The sequence below is a fragment of the Ammospiza caudacuta genome, chromosome 17 (assembly GCF_027887145.1).
Source record: "Ammospiza caudacuta isolate bAmmCau1 chromosome 17, bAmmCau1.pri, whole genome shotgun sequence".
NCBI classification, from domain to species: domain Eukaryota; kingdom Metazoa; phylum Chordata; class Aves; order Passeriformes; family Passerellidae; genus Ammospiza; species Ammospiza caudacuta.
Window position 1 is genome coordinate 14,817,859 of NC_080609.1, and position 16,061 is coordinate 14,833,919.

Genomic DNA, 16,061 nt, shown 5'->3' on the forward strand with positions numbered 1-16,061 from the left:
AAGCCTGCTTTAAAATGCCTTCTGGTTTATGAACTCACATCTTTTTTTCCTCCTCCCCAACTTCCCTTCTGTTTTGCAGCCATAGACCTTTTGTATGGGGGTATATACTGCTTTATGTGTCAAGATTACATATACGACAAAGACATGGAACAAATTGCCAAAGAAGAACAACGAAAAGCTTGGAAATTACAAGGTTTGGTTTTCCTGCCTGAATTTCTTGTTTCTGTTTTTAATCATACCTGTCCCTCCCATTTGTTCAGTGGCAAAAAAAAACACTAAGGGGAAGAAAGAGCTCTTTAGAGAGAGTAGTGCAGGCAATGGGAGAGAGATGTTCTTCCTTTCCAGGAGTCAGACTGTGGGTTTAACACGTGCACCACACCTAATTGTAGCAAAAATATTTTATCTTTAATTGCAAAAAAAATACAGAAATATCTAACATTAATCCTGCAAAAGCTTGCATATCAAAAGTTAGATCTGTATTAGGTAGAGAATGTAACAGTTTGCTCCTTTAGGCTTATTTACGTGGTACAGGCAATAAATGTAATCCCCTCACATGAAATGCTACCCTTGTGTGTGATTTTTTTTTAACTTTTTTTTTAAATAGATCATTCCAGCTTACTTACACACCTGTGCTTTCAGGGTACACGCACAGTATCTATGTAGAAATATTTACACACAAATATATGTACACACATTTGTTTTATTCAGTTTGCTTTCCCTAATTTTTTCTTTTTTAGCCTTCACCCCAACAGTGGTTTCTCACTACCAGTGTACAATGACAGGTAAGAGGCGTGGGCTGGCGACGCACCTCACTAACAAGCGTCCCTTTGCTGATTATCCTGCCATTCTAGACATGAATCACAGTTAAGAATGCCACTTTTATCGTGCAAATCGTTTTCTTCTTGTTTGGATATGTTCCAGTGATTGAATAATTGCAGCAGACTTGATTTCATATGCTCTTTCCTTGATAGAATTCCTCCAAAACAAACCTTTTCTCTTTTTTTGTTTTGGTTTTTGTTTTGGTTTTTTTGTTTGGAAAGGAAATATAATTTATTCTAAACTGAGTAGTTTGTAAGCATCAGTTTTAAAAGCTTGTCATCTTCCATTTCCAGTGGCCTCTGGGGGGTATGTTTTCTTAAAGTGGGAAAGTCTCTATTTGAAGACAGATGACTTCTGTCTAGTAATGTCTCTTCTGGAATCCATGGCATCCTGTTTCAATGTGACAGCCTTAGTCAGGGCTGATATGACTTCAAACCATTCTTAACCTCATTTCCAATTTTAAAAATAGCAGCTAACATCGTATTAACGAGAGCTTTTCTGCTGGCTCAAAAGATAGCTGCCTTCACTTGGTTCCTACTACAGATCCCAGGCTGCTTCCTGCTTGTTTCCTCTTTGAGGGAAGAGAGTCAGGGGAAAGGAGGATTGTGAGTCCTAGAACAAGGAAATACACTTTAAAATCTTTTAGCACAAAGCACTGGTTTTCAAAGCAAGACAAAATGGGAGTAGGTTTAAAAACCTTTCATCCAAACTAGCAGCTATTCTGGAAACTCCTTCAATCTGAGTTTGGGGCACCAAATGAATCAGCTGCAACAACAACAGATCTTCATTATTCCATAGAAGAGGAAACCTCCCCCAGTCCTTTACTTTTAAATATGCAGATTTAAAGAGTAATGTCTTTGTTATATTGTCCTTACCAATTGATACACCTGTGCCTTGTGGACTGAGATGCAGCCACTTTGTCCTGCCATGGACATCAGCCTGCTGTAGTTTATATTCCAGGGAATTACAGCTACAGGATTGTTCCTCTGGTCATCTTGGACCCCAGAGTTGTGTAGAGAAGGTCAAAGAATCACCCAGAGGAACTGCCAGGCAGGAATCCTTTGTACTGATTAACTGGCTATTGAATGGCGCATTAAATATATATACACAAATGCATATTTGTGTGGATCTGCACATTCTATCTTCTGTCCCTGGAGAACTCATCTGCAGTGAGCAGTGAACACAGAAAATCAAGGAATAGACCACAACACTTCAAATTACTGGAGTCTGCAATGTAGACTTTTTTTTTTTTTTAAGTCATGGCATAGGTTCTTCTTTGTCTTTTTATTATGAAACCATGTGTTTCCTCAAAAATTTATCTAAGGAATGAGAGAGAATAATGGAGAACTATGTCTGGTTTTTTCCTTCTCTCTCTGTTGTTCCAGTCTCTGTGCTCCCTCCCTCCTGTCATCTCCAAGAGCCCTTCTTGCTCCAAACTGCATGTCAAGAGGAGCACAAACCCCAAACTCAGTGTCTTGGGTTTATATTGCTACCACAGAGTTAATTTACCTCAGATCTTGCTGCCAACTTTAAGAACTTCAGAAGTGAATCCAGTCTGCAGAAACTGATTGGCCTTAAGACTGAAGGCTGAATGCAGAAATGTTCAAATTTCTCTCCACAGTGCTGGAAGGGTGTTAGTTTATACTTTAATAGATGCTCACATAACAACATGATGCCTGGAGAAAAAAAAAAACTTTAAGAAAACCCCCAAATATCATGAGATTCATTTCACACTCCTGTAGTATTAACTCCCAGTGTGCTGAGTTCCCCAGTCCAGCTGGAGTTCGGGGTTGTCTGATGTAATTCTGAATGTTGCAACTTGGCTAAAATTTTTTCCTTTGGTATCAAATATTAATAACAGGGGAGGTGAGAATACACAGAGCCCTTTGTTCTAATTAATGTCTGAATTTTTGGGAGAGGAAAAATTGGAATTTGCTGAAGTTTAGCAAAGTAAACAGTGATTAAAAAATTGTGACTTTTTATACACCTGAGCCTTCATTGCCTTTTCCTTCACTCATCCCTGCTCCCCTGATGAATTCTCTGAGAAATGCCAATTTGAGTATTTCACCCAATAAAAGAATTTCTTAGATGGAGATTTCACGTGCTGACTTGAATCTCTGACTATTTTATAGCAGCATTTTAAAAATTAGTAATTTTCACTTGTCTAACACTACTTTCCTTTAATTGTAAATGGTGACCTGTGCATGGTTTGCAAATCTTTGTTTAAGGTAGATTATATTGGAGTTTTTGGCATGCTTGTGAGTGTTATTAAACCTTTTTATTAAACCTCTCTCCTTCTTTGTCTTTTGGTTATTTTTTGTTGTAGTTTTTCATTTTTAAACATCAAACCATTCCTAATAAATGGGTCTGCCTTTTCCAAATTTTCAAGAGTAATATAACCTCAGCATTCCTGCTAAGTTATATAGCTGGAATGGAACATGTTTTAATTTCTGTGTCTGACTTAACTTGTGCTCCTTCTAATGAAAGGCTTCTGCAAGAATGTTTTCTGTCTGGTTTGCTCTGTTTGTGGCATTAATTGCACATGATGTTTTGTTTCCTTTCATTTCTTTTAAATTGAACAAATATTTCATTCACCCAGAATCCTTAAAAGTAATCCAGTCTGTCATGTTTAGCCTTACCTAGAGTTGCTCTTGTGACATGCTTTAGTCCCATCCTCTACAGTATTTAAACTATATAATTATATATAGATATATATGAATATATATTAATAGTGCTGCTGATATATGTGGAGCTATTGCATGCCTAAAGTGCACATGTGTTTCCAGGTATGAATTTTGTTGTATTTGACTTAAACCAGGATTTAAACATATCCAAGGGGTTATTTTTTAATTGTTATCAGGGTTCATCACACTGACTGGCTGTGTTTGGCCATGTTTTACCTGTAGTGAACCCAAACACAGCAATTTACAGCTGCACAATGCAATTGCTGCTGCTAACAAGGTGTTACCAATACATTTATATAAATTCCTAAGGGAGCATTACAAATATGACCAGGATTGCTGGAGACATCCAGTGCCAAAGCTGTTGGAAGCCAATGTTCCATCCCTGTGAAGTGTCCATCTGTGCATCTCCAAAGGGTCTCTGCAGACATGCAGTGTGTCCAAAGCATTGCAGCTGTGTTATCTCATCAGTCTCAGTCATTCCCTGCCATTTCTGTTGCCCTGGGTGTGTAGCTTGATGCTGAACCTTGGATAAAGGAAAGGGATTCTGGAATTGTTCCTTAAGTTCCTTGCATAATCTGTTGTTGAATCAAATAAAGTGAGAGATGGGTATATTTGTGTAAATAAGAATTCTCTAGGCCTTGAGAATCTAAAAATGAGACCTTCTGTTACTAGAACCTGGAGGGTCAGTAGTAACTATGAATTGAACATTTTTGGGAGGGTAGTTTCTGACAAGCATAGCTATTTCTGAAAATGAAGATCAAAGAGCTATTAAAATTTAATGTACATTATGCAGAATGTGTAAGCCTCCAGCTATATTTTTCTACTATCCTTTTCATATGTATGATTTATAATTTATTTTCTGTAGCAAAGCGCTGCTTCTGCTCCATGCATTCTGTGAAAAATAACTCTTAATTGACTTTAATTCTCAGTTTTAGAATAGACTGCTTGCCATCTTATAATTCTTTATTTTTAATGCCAAGATGCCTTTGTGACTCACAGTAATTGACCTTGCACAGCAATTTCTGTGCTACATAGAAAGCTGCAGCAGTACTGAGCTGCTCAGCACGTGAGTCTTCACTGTTGTGTTTTCTTGTATCAGGTTTACACTGAACACAGCTCTGTGCTGCTTTCAAATCTGGTCTCCATACTACTGACCTGGCTCATTTCTACTGCACTTTCCTTTTGAGTAAAAGAAATCTTGTGGAAATGCAGTGTTGGTCTTCAAAAAGAAAAATGACACATTTTAGCTCATGAGAAGGGGTTTAATATTTGGAGAGTTTTGACTGGTTGGTGGAGGGAGGGTGGTGTTTAAAACCTACTACTAATTTCATTTTTAGATAACATTATATATGTCAACAAAGTGAATGTCAAAAATTAAAACTTATCTAATCCATTAATAGTATAAGGAGAGGTCATTCTGTGTAATGGCATATACATGTAGTGTGTTCAGTATATTGAGTTATTAAATTCTGCTGTTCTCTAAAGATTATCTGTCCATTAAGTTGGATCAGTTTAGATTCATTAAATAACTTGGAAAGTTCATCAATGCTGGTTGTGTCATTTAACCTCCTCTGAGCACAAACAATGTATTTTTGAATAATAGCAAGTTTATTCTTGTGCTGGAATTTCTTTTTTTTAACTGAAAGGAGGATGATAATCCAATAATGGAAAGTTTATTGGCCTAAATGTTCTTTATAAGTAAAGAAGTACCTTTGTTTTCTTATGTTAGTTCTTCTTTGTTCAAAAATTTGATGATAGCTTTTCAAACCATGTTTTTTGAGAAGGGGTAAAAAGCAGTCAGTGTCCTTAAGTTATGCATAAATTGAATCTAGCCTAATGGACAGCACATTGAAAGTTTTGACTTGAACAGAATTTTCAATCCTTTTACTAAAGAACTTCCTGAAACTTTGTTTTATCTGCTTAGGCATTGGAGAGAAGTATTCAACATGGGAGCCGACCAAGAGAGAGTTAGAATTGCTACGACACAACCCCAAGCGAAGAAAAATAACCACAAACTGCACCATAGGTGAGTTCCAGAAATCCCTTCTGGAGCCAAATTGTCACTGATTTGTATGTTCAAAATTCTGTGCTGTTTTTCCATTGGTAATTGTAGTGGATTTCTGTAAGCTTTAGAATGACAAGGTCAGTTTATTTTACACTACCTTTTTCTTGCTGTGGATGGATATCTGCTCTGTCACTGCAGGTACTGCTGATGATTGAGCTGTGTAAGAGCTACAAAGCACAATCCTTTTTTGATAACATGTTTGTAATGAGAAATCACTGATATATCTCAACTCAGCCTTCATCAGACATCCTGTGCAGGGATGTGAAGGGAAATCCTGTAGTTGGTGCATCCTTAACCAAAGCTGGTAAATCTCTTTTAGCAGAAGCAGCACATTCCTACTTCATGTTTTACACTCTAAATGGGATCTCTTCAATTTCATATGAACTCTGAAAAGTGATTTTATTTCTCCAGTGGTGTCAAATAGCAGGTTTGAAATGCATCTCAAAGGTTTAATGCTTTAGAGTTCAGTGGTCTGGAGCAAAGAATTCTCTGAAATGTGTGCATCTGCTTCTGGCTGGACAGTATTTGGGTAAAGGTGATAAAAATGAACAGTTCTTCCAATGTTTTCCCTGCTGTTTTTAGGTTGGGTAGCAGGGGGTTAAAATTAGCTCCCTGACCAGCTCTAATTAAGATTATTGGGCATTTTCTTTTGCTGTTAAATGCACAATAACATTTTAATGGTGAGGTTTGGAAAAAAATGGTTAATGGTACATGATTGTTAATTGTACAAGGTTGGAGGTGTAGCCATAGACATTGCAAGTAGGAAACTGAATTTTTTTCCACAGTTTTAAAGCTCTGTACTGTTTCATGGCACATGTCACGCTTTCAGCACGTTTGCATTTGTCAAAACACACTGAACATACTTTCTAAAGCTTTCTAATGTCATGTTTCTAATGCAGTAAGTCATTGAATCCAAAATATGTGTATATTTATTTGGAAAAAATGGACTGAGAAGCACAGAGTAAGTTGAACATGTATATAAAATGGTAATTCTAAAGAACCTATGTTTGTGCAGTCGTGTGACAGGGAAGACAGTTGGAAAAACATCTGGACTTTGGAAACATTAAACAGCCTAGGAAAAATTAACTAAGCAAAGATTGCTTGCATCATGTTCACATTGGGATTTGTGTTCTGAGAAACTCCAGTATATTTTGTAAAGAACATTACAAGTTAGTAAAGATAATAGAGCTGGGGAGGGGGGAAGAAGTTTGATAAAATTTTGAAGGTTACCATGACCTTTGTGAAGAACTGAAGCACATTTCAGTGTTTTTCTTTGCAATCAGAAGGAATGCTCTGCTTGCTCTTGGAGGATTTGGGATCTTTCAGGCTGTTTAAAAAGGCCCTGTCTGGTGGTGTGAAATCTCATCTGTGGCTGCCTGGGCGGGGGAGCTCCGGGAGCACGGGGACAAGGCTCTGACTGATCTCCTCACTTCTGCAGGCCTGCTTTTAAGAGTTCTCCTTCTGAGCCCTGGAGCTGCCTCTGTGTGCTGAGATTTAGAAAGTAAAGAAAAAAAATCAAAGCACCCAGGAGCCATAATGCAGTTTTGGGCTGCAGTTAAAAGCAGAAAACTTGCTTTCTTTCACAAAAATGCATTGGGGGTTTAGCTCAAGGAAGAAAAGACCTGCCATTGTCCTTGAGCCTTTTCTCTCCACCTAACCTGATGCTAAATATAAATCTGCTTCAGAGTCTTTTTGCCTTCCCTTTCCTCACTTTGACTTGTCTGTTTGCAGTTTCAGATCAGTGAAGAGCCTATTTGCAGACTGAAATGCTGCAGTAGCTGGACAGTTTCATTTCTCTCTTTTTCTAATACTCAATTCTTTTTACATCAGGTTTTTATCAATCCCATAGCAGATATTAGTGAATCCAGTTTATCTTCTGAGGTAGGTAAATGGCTGAGAGAATAGGCATGATGTCCAGTTTTATTGGTTCTGGAAATGAAAATGATGCTGATAACCATCTCTGATAGGCGCTGCACATCTGTTGAGCACTTCTGTTTACACAAGAGTCTGTTAAAACATAACCAGCTGCCTTTTATGCATAAAATCCTCTTTTCAAAGCTGTTTTAAGAGGAAGGCCAGGGGGAGGTTTGTGGCTTTCTGTCCTACCCCAGAGATCCACAGATATCACTTGGGTGTGGAACATTCTGCTGCTCTGCCATGACCTGGAATGGTCGTTGTGCCAACATTTGTTTCAGCATTTGTATAAGAAAATTTATCAGTGTTACAACTAAAATACATGGGATGACAGACTGAAACCTGGGCAGGTGTGGCCTTGAAAGGATGTACAGAACTTGTATTTGAAGGATCTGCATATGATTTTGAGACCTGACAATAAAATACATTAAATTTGATGTTTTTCCTATCTAAACCACACTTAGGTGGTACAATATGATTATTGCAGTTGCCTGTCACTTCTGTATTACGTGCATGACACTCATTTAGGTGGATGTTTACTCCATGGCTGAACATTCTGGGTACATAAAGGGAATTTTTTTATCCCAGATTTGTAGCAATCTCATGGTGCTTCTCAAAACAGCTGGATGTGTCTGCTGCTTTTTGAGCTGTTTGAACTTTTGTACAGCTGCAGGATCTTTTGTCTTTGATCAGCACCATGAATTAAAACTGAAGAATACTCAGACATGAGATGAATATCTTATAATGGAGACTTGAACTGGTAGTTCACTAGAGGAAATATGTGCAAAACTCACAGCTTTTGATTTTTTTACTTGAGTGACAATTTGAAACTCATTGAAGAAGGAACTTCTTATTCACATCTTCAAAAAAATGAGGAAAAAACAGAAATCCGTAATTTTTCCTTGATGCTCTTTAAATGCTATGTTTCCATCTTATAGATACTTTTTCCATCTAGTAAGAAGATAGTGCAGGTAACTTGACTTGAATCTCTATTTTGCCACTGAGCAAATTGCTCTTGAAATGAGAACTCACACTGGGCACTTCTGCAGGCTGTGGAAACTGTGCTGATTCCTGTCTTTTGGGATGTGCAGGGTTGTTCCCCATATTGCATATAAGGACCTTCAAAGTGACTTGGAACACACTGCTAACCAAGTGGAAACATTGACTTGTCTTACAGGCAAAAAGCCATGATGAGAAATCCTTGCAGTGTGGATTTTGTGTGGGACATTGCATGTTCTGCTGTCCTGACTTGACATTTTGATGGAGCTTCTGTATTTCAAGACATTCAGGAGGAATGTCACGTTTACTCAGACCATAAATGTGCTCTGTGGAAGCTCTGTCAGCTCAAGACATTCTCAGACCTTGTTCTGCCTCCAACACTTGAATGTTGATTTTTTTCATTGTGTTGCCACAGCTTTTTCCACAGATCAGACTGAAGGGTTGGCATATTGTGGGGAACATAGAAATTTCCCAAATTATTTTATTTTGCTCTCATCAGCACACCTGGGTAGTGTCCTGGACTATTCAATATTCATAGAAATGCTCGTCTTGGTTTTGGCTTGAAACTATGTTTCAAACATCCCTAAACACAAAAACTTTTACATGGAAAAATTAGGTAAGACTTAACAGCTATTAAATTAGATTCTATGTTGTAAAAGAAAAAAAAAATCTAATTTATTCAGTCTCCTCTTGTCTGTAAAGTGGCCTCCCTCTGCAGGGGAGGGAAGGGACAAAGCTCCACATTCACAAGCAAATTATTTGTTAGGGGGTTGAACCAGAAGTGATACAATATCTTTTGGGAACTATTTTCCAAGCTCATCTTGCTCTGCTGTCATTAATACCCCCAGCAGATCCATTCTCCTGAGTATATGAAATATTAGCTTGGGATCAGCTGCTCTCTGATTAGCATATGAAGTGACTTTGTGGCTGAAGATGGGTGTATTAACAATGGGCAGAATTAGACTCCCAATGCACATGGGTAATTAGCAGCAGCCACCCGGGATTCCCATTTGCAGGGCTGCAAAAAGGCAGAGGGGAGACAAACCTTTCCAGGAGACTGAGCAAATCCTCCTCACCAGGAGTGATGGCATGGAGAGGTGGCAAAACCAAAACTGCCTGGGATTAGAGGTGCTTTGGCAGCTGCAGTGCTGAGCAGCCTGATGGGCCAAAGAGCAGCATAAATGGAATAAATATTGCAGAACTCCTGTGTGAAGGTGGCAAGGGAAGAGAAACAGTGACCTGGAAAATATTTCTGTTCTCTAGACAAGCCAGCAGAAGCATTTTTGCTTCTCTAACTTGGAAGTGTTGAAGGCTGCATTAGTACTTGGATGTTTTTTGTGAATGCAGCAGCACTCAGGTGTGCTTTTTCTCCTTGGATGGCACTTAATGTAGCTCAAGTGGAAAAGTGGAATGAAAAATATGGTTTGGTACAGCACCACATTTTTAGCTATGGCTTTAAATTTAAATTACTGATTTGTAAGCAGTAATGCTTTGATATTTGAAGTTATGACTGCACAAAGTGCATCCTGAATAGAAATCTCTGATTCTTAAATTCCTTTAGATTGCTGTGTGAGGAAGGAAAGAAAACCACCTTTAAGACTACTCAGGTGAATGTTTCCTCTTTGGCTTTATTTATATTAACTTCATTATTAAAATGGTTTTCTTGATGAAAAATTGTTTCTTAAAAGGTTGGATTGGTAAAATAAAAAAAAAAAAAGATACCTTCATATCAATAGGGAGAGCCTTCTGTTCCTGTTTTACTTTGTCACGAGCTTAGCATGTCTGACCATTGTGTAATACATTTCTTAGGTCTAAAATTGATAAAGCTGATCTTAAAAATAGATTTAGAAAGCCCTCTTCTCTTAAAGCTCCCAGGGAATTCTAAGAAAAATTAGAAGGATGTAATTATTTTAATAATTCTAAAATACCAGTAGTGATTTGCTCTCTGAAGTTTTAGAGCTGTACTGTCTGAAAATCTTGTTAAATTTCCTAAATTTAGCTCTTTATCAATATAAAATAGAAGCTTTCCTCTGCAAAAGGCTTTGTGAGGAGAAATTCCAGATTGGATGCTGCAGTTGCCTTTTTGTGTATTGACTGTCTGGGAACTTGTCACCTGGTTTTCCAAAGCTGGTGCCAGAAAGCAATTTGCATCACTGCAGTCATGTCACTGTGTGGTTTATCTGCACAGCAGTTGATTATCTGTGATTTAATTGTTCCTGAATAAGATTAGGAACATCAGAGTTATCAGTGAAGTCCCTGCAGCATTTTCCTGCTTAAAATGAGCAAACTTTTGTTGCAGACGCTTTTGTTAGACAAAGATCAGTCAGCATCTGAAGAGCTGACTGATGAACATCACTTCCTCAGAATGCCTTGTTGCCACCTGGCCAGCTCCAGTGAGGAATGAGGGGGGTTCTGATCTTGTTACCTCAATATTTGTTTGAATTTTAAACCCTCTTTGAGGAAAATCAGGAGCTGATGTCACTCAGTGTATGAGCTGTCCTGTTGATGTTTTCATTTCACATCAGCTAAAACCCCTGCAGACTGTACAAATTGTATGTGAAATCAGAAAATTGCAGTTGGGGTTGAATTTTTCTGTTATCCTGTCTTGGAAAATTGCCATTCCTACTTGCATAGAAAATACTTTAATTTTGTAACTCTAGGTGGCTCTTGGGGATTGGAGGCAGAGGAAGATACCCTGTGTGTGCTTGCACAATGGGAAAATTCCTTAGAAGACAAGGCTGTTGATCCAGGGCTTGGATCGTGTTCCAAACTTCTAACTGAAACCTGATTTTCCTGCTCTGCACTTTTTAGAAGTAGATCTATGGTTGTTACTTATCCAGACACATTATTTTTAGTTTACAGACAGTGTTTTGATTTGATTTTTCTAAACTGTGCTCTGCACTTCTTCAGGTGAAACTTCATCACTTAAATCAAGTTGAATAAAAGCAGCCAAAAAAGCCCTTCTTTTTCTTCCCCCTCATAGATGCTGATTTCAAGTGTAAAATGTTTGCTGAGTTGTCTTACTTCTTTCTCTACTGGTAGTTAATTTTTTTCCTGTGTTTTCTTCACTAAGTCATTATGTAAACTTCAGTATGCAGTCAAAACAGCAGCCTTTCAATAAAAAATGCAGTTGGTGTCAGTGACTTTGTCATCTGTTTGAATGGGTTTTTATCAGAATCTGAATTTTCTTACCAAGGAAAACCCAACAGCAGCACTTAGCCAGAATTTCATTATGGCCCTCTGAACAGATAGCTTATTTAGATAAGGTATTTGTTGTTACAGATATGGAATTGAGAATTAGCCCATGGAGACAAGTGCCTGTCGTCTTGTCATGGGCAGAGCTGTGTCCTTAACATGAGAATCTTCATTTTCTTATGCTTAAAAATCATAGAATGTGTTGGGTTGGAAGGGACCTTAAAGTTCATCCAGTTCTACCTCCTTCCACTATCTCAGGTTGCTCCAAGCCCTGTCCAACCTGGCCTTGGACACTTCCAGGGATGGGACATCCATAGATCTCTTTAGCCACCAATTTGATATAAACCTTGATTTACCACTGTATTTTCACCTGGTTAGCTTGGTGTCAGCACAGCAAGCGTGGCGTTTTCAACAAGGCCAATCATCCCCATCTCAGTTTTGTTCTTTTGTGGATTGCTTTTGGATTATATTTACTCTGACCTTCCATTCTGCTCTTTCCTGTCTGCTTCCAGAGTTGGCTTTATGTGGCCAGAAGGTAGATACAGTATATGCTGCAAGCAGGAATATGCATAAACAGCATGTGGCATGGTTTGTGTGTTGTGGATTGTTGGACGAGCTCTGTGCCAGTTCATCAACAATAATTTGTGCATATTAATATATTTGGATGCGTTTAATTTCATTGGCACTTAGCCTGCTCCTTAAGTTACTAATTTGTGAAATCTGTTAGGAGGAAGGGTAAAAACTTGTAGGCAGCATATGGTGTGATATTGGGGGGAAAGGACGGCTGCGGGTGTGAATTTTATTTTGTCAGTTTGGTGGGAGTACCTCTTGTTCTTTATGGGTGCCATCTGCACAAGGCTCTCTCTGCAAGCCTTGTGCACAAGAGCTCGCTGAGCTTTTAACTTTGGCTGCTTTGGGGGAGGGCAAAGAGAATATTTTATTCTGTGCCACCTTTTGAAGTGTTTTGTTTTGTGTAAAGGCTTTTCTTTTGCCAGAGGAAAACACCTTGAAGGGTCTACAGCTTAACTGGCTGTTAAAGGCCGGTGTCATAAAGCTCTGGATCCATCATTCAGGCATTTTCACAAATATATTTCCTGTTCTTTGCCTGCTGCTGTTACTTTTATGATGCTGGATGTCTTCTGTCTATTCTTCCTGACCTTCCAGCAATTATGAGAATAATCATTATTTCCATGCTCTGATTCTTAGGACTTCAGTGTCTTGAACTTCATAAGGTCTGTGAGACAGGGCGGCTCCTGATTGCTTTGAGAGCTTCTTCATAGCTGTATTCAACTTTAAATTTGTTCAGCTTTGTGTATCTGAATATACAACAAGCACCACAGTTGAGAGGTCTCTGGCTTCAGCAGTAAATGAAGGCATTTATTCAATGCATATGCTTAAATGTGACATTTCATGTTGTTCTTTCTGCTTTTCAGGACTTGGTGCCTTTTTGTTTCTGAAGCTCTTGTTGTGACATGCTTCCACATCTCCAGTGGAATGAATGGCAGGGGGTTGGAATTTTGAGATCTCTAAACTCTCTTCCAACCCAAACCATTCCAGGATTCTGTGATTCTGTCTTTCTTCTCCAGCCAACTGATCTTCATATTTTACAGAGATCATATAATGCTTTGATATTTAATAATTGATTTGATGATGTGGTTATTTCCAGTGACGTTTCCTTCTCCTGTGTGTACATTCCCCAGTGTTTTCTCAATGCTCAAAGATCTTGACAGAGATTGGATCAAATTGAAGCACAACAGGCAAAATTTGTTCAGTGGGTCTTGATATGCCAGGAATTCAGAGAAGTTTGGTTCAAGTTCTACTGCAGAATTTAATGGCTTTTTCAGCTTTTTTCATTTCAGCTGAGAGAATCAAACAGAGATTGTTGCTGTGGATGATTACATGCTGTGTAGGTTTCTGGGTATGAGAACATGCTGCATTGGTTTCTTCCTGACACCTGAGAGAGAAAAACAATTTCACAATGCAGATGGTCAATAAAAATGCTGAAATACAAAATTACAGATATAAAAACTGGCATTTTCCATGACCTTGAAAGGAAAAAAAAAAAGGCCTTTTTTTGTAGGGTGCTCCTGGGTCCTCTTCTTGTGAAATGATTTACCAAAAGGTTCCAAACTACACTCACAAAATGCAGAGATCCTTTCCTTTAGCCCCCCTTTTCCTTTCCCCCACATTTATTTTAAACTTAAGCTTGCTGTGGGAGACAGTAAATCCATATAGATAGAAAAAACCAGTGATAACCCAGTATTTTGGACAAGTTGTCTTCTCCCTCATCTTTGGAGCTTTTGTAAAGCAGTTGCTGTTTGCAGCATTACATTCATTCTCATTCAGAAGCTCTAGCACTAGGGGAGCTTATCTGTAGGTCTTGTTGTGTGTGTATATCTTCCATGTTAATGTTGCTGCAGTTCTTTGTTTACAAAGATGAGACCCTGGAGCACTTCAGAATACAAGAGGCATCGGAGAATATTGCAGAATCTCATCACTGAGGAGATTTAAGAACAATTCAGAGAAACATTTGTCAGGAATAATACAGGTACTTTTAATTCTGCATTGAGGTATAGGAACAGATCAGGTGTCATCTCAAGAACTTCTACATCTGTTTCCTGTGATTTTAGTGCAAGATTCAATGCACTTTTCAGTGGCTTGGTCAAACCCCCTCATTTATTTTGTTTTGGAAACATGTTTCCTAATTCAAATTCAGAGGGAAGAGATACTTGCAGTCCCTTGTCTTGCTTGAAACAGCTTCTCTATTTACACAGGCCATATGAAAAATTAACCTTAAGGGGTTTGTTTGTTTGTATTGCCAGATATTTTAGGATTGCTGACTCATTTTACCAAGCTGAGGGTGTGCACACAGGAGCCAATTGCCACCAAATCAGAAGGAGGAGAACTTACAGGACATCAAGTGCTCCTGTCCTGTCTGTGTGCTTGGTCTTAATCTGGGCATGCAGCCACTGCAGAGTAGTGACAGGCTGTAACCTCACAGCCCACACCATCCAAGGAGATCACTTGCCTTGTGTGAAGTGCTCTTAGCCTGGAGAAACAGGAATAAAACCAATCCTAGCTGAGCAGTAGCCCTCAGAGAATCAGGAACACGGTGCTTGCACGCTGCTGAACACACAGAGCAACCCCAGGAAATGAAATCTCAGGAATGTGCCCTAAGGCAGGGAATGGGAACTCGTCTGAGCAGTGGAAAGGCTCCTGTTCTGGCATCATCAGTTTGGGAACTGGCTCAAAGATATACATGTTGGAAGTAGAGTATAGAGAGTACTTTGTGTGTCTGGCACACTGTGCATACTCAGGAGTAATTTCTGGCTCTGAGATTTCATCTGAACAGTAATAATATAAAATGATACACTTGGTGTTGGCTCATGCTCTTGGTAACTTGTTTGATGTGTTTGCTCCAGCAATGTCACTTGCCCTTAGGTTCTTCCAACAATATGTGTCCGAGTAGGATGTGTGGAAAGGCCAAGCTGTTGCTCTGGGGAAGGATCTGTAGTAAAGACATCTTTGGTAGTCATTGCTTAGAGATGTCATTTTGCTCCTAAATCTGGCAAAGGACAACCTTCCTGAATCTAATCTCCTTTTGTTGCTGGTTGTTTCTGTGTCATTGCTAGAAATTCTTTGTTTAAATAAGTTACAAACACATATCTCCTATGCTGAACCCTAGGTCCAGTGTTGTGCCAGTGTTATGGAGTTGATTTTAATTGAAGGTGCAGCACAATACAGGGACTCCATTGAGCTCCTCCAGAATTGATTTTAAACTTTCTTGTTAGGTGCAAACTTAAACTTTCCTTGACACACAGCAGCATGTGTGACACAAAGGTAATGAATCCCAGACCCCCTGGATCTCTCTGCATTATCCTGTGACTCTTCTTGTGCATTACTAAATGGAGAGAGTGATGCACTGAGCCACAAATGCAGAAGCCCATGCACAGAATACCTATGCAGTCTAAAAATAACATTGAGGAGAGTTAGCAGCCCTCATTCCAGCGGCAGTTGTTACCTGTTCTCCAGCCTTGCCTGAGTGGCAGCAGGGCAGGTAATTTTGGTTTCCAGAGCCATGAGGCTGAGTAGGGATCCAGGGATGAGGATCTCATTCCTGCTCACTGCTCAGCCTGTGGCTGTTTTATCCACCTGCCTGCACTGGAAGTTTGTTACATGAGAGGGGGTGAGGGGTGGCTGGTTTTGGGAGGCTCTGCATCCCTCTCTTGTTCTGGCACTGTCTGTGTGTCCTGCTCTGGTGTGAGCTGGATGAAGCTGCTCAGACACTCATTGCTGTGTACAGGGGGTGAGTTCAGTTCATCCTTTCTGTGACCACCTCTGCAGGTGGCATCAGGTGGGCTGGGCTGTGGAAATGCCCTCACCTT

The 16,061-nt window shown here is 39.2% G+C and overlaps 1 protein-coding gene across 3 annotated transcripts in view; it reads left to right on the forward strand.

The window, feature by feature from the left end:
- Window positions 1-16,061, forward strand: part of USP22 (ubiquitin specific peptidase 22) — an 89,333-nt gene that overhangs the window by 40,718 nt on the left and 32,554 nt on the right. For 2 of the 3 annotated variants that reach the window (XM_058815817.1, XM_058815819.1), the window contains exons 3-5: window positions 80-193; window positions 738-782; window positions 5,428-5,529. In XM_058815817.1, the coding sequence (XP_058671800.1) occupies window positions 80-193; window positions 738-782; window positions 5,428-5,529 (261 nt within the window). The remainder of the gene's footprint in view (window positions 1-79; window positions 194-737; window positions 783-5,427; window positions 5,530-16,061) is intronic. The other variant, XM_058815818.1, reaches the window with a different exon arrangement.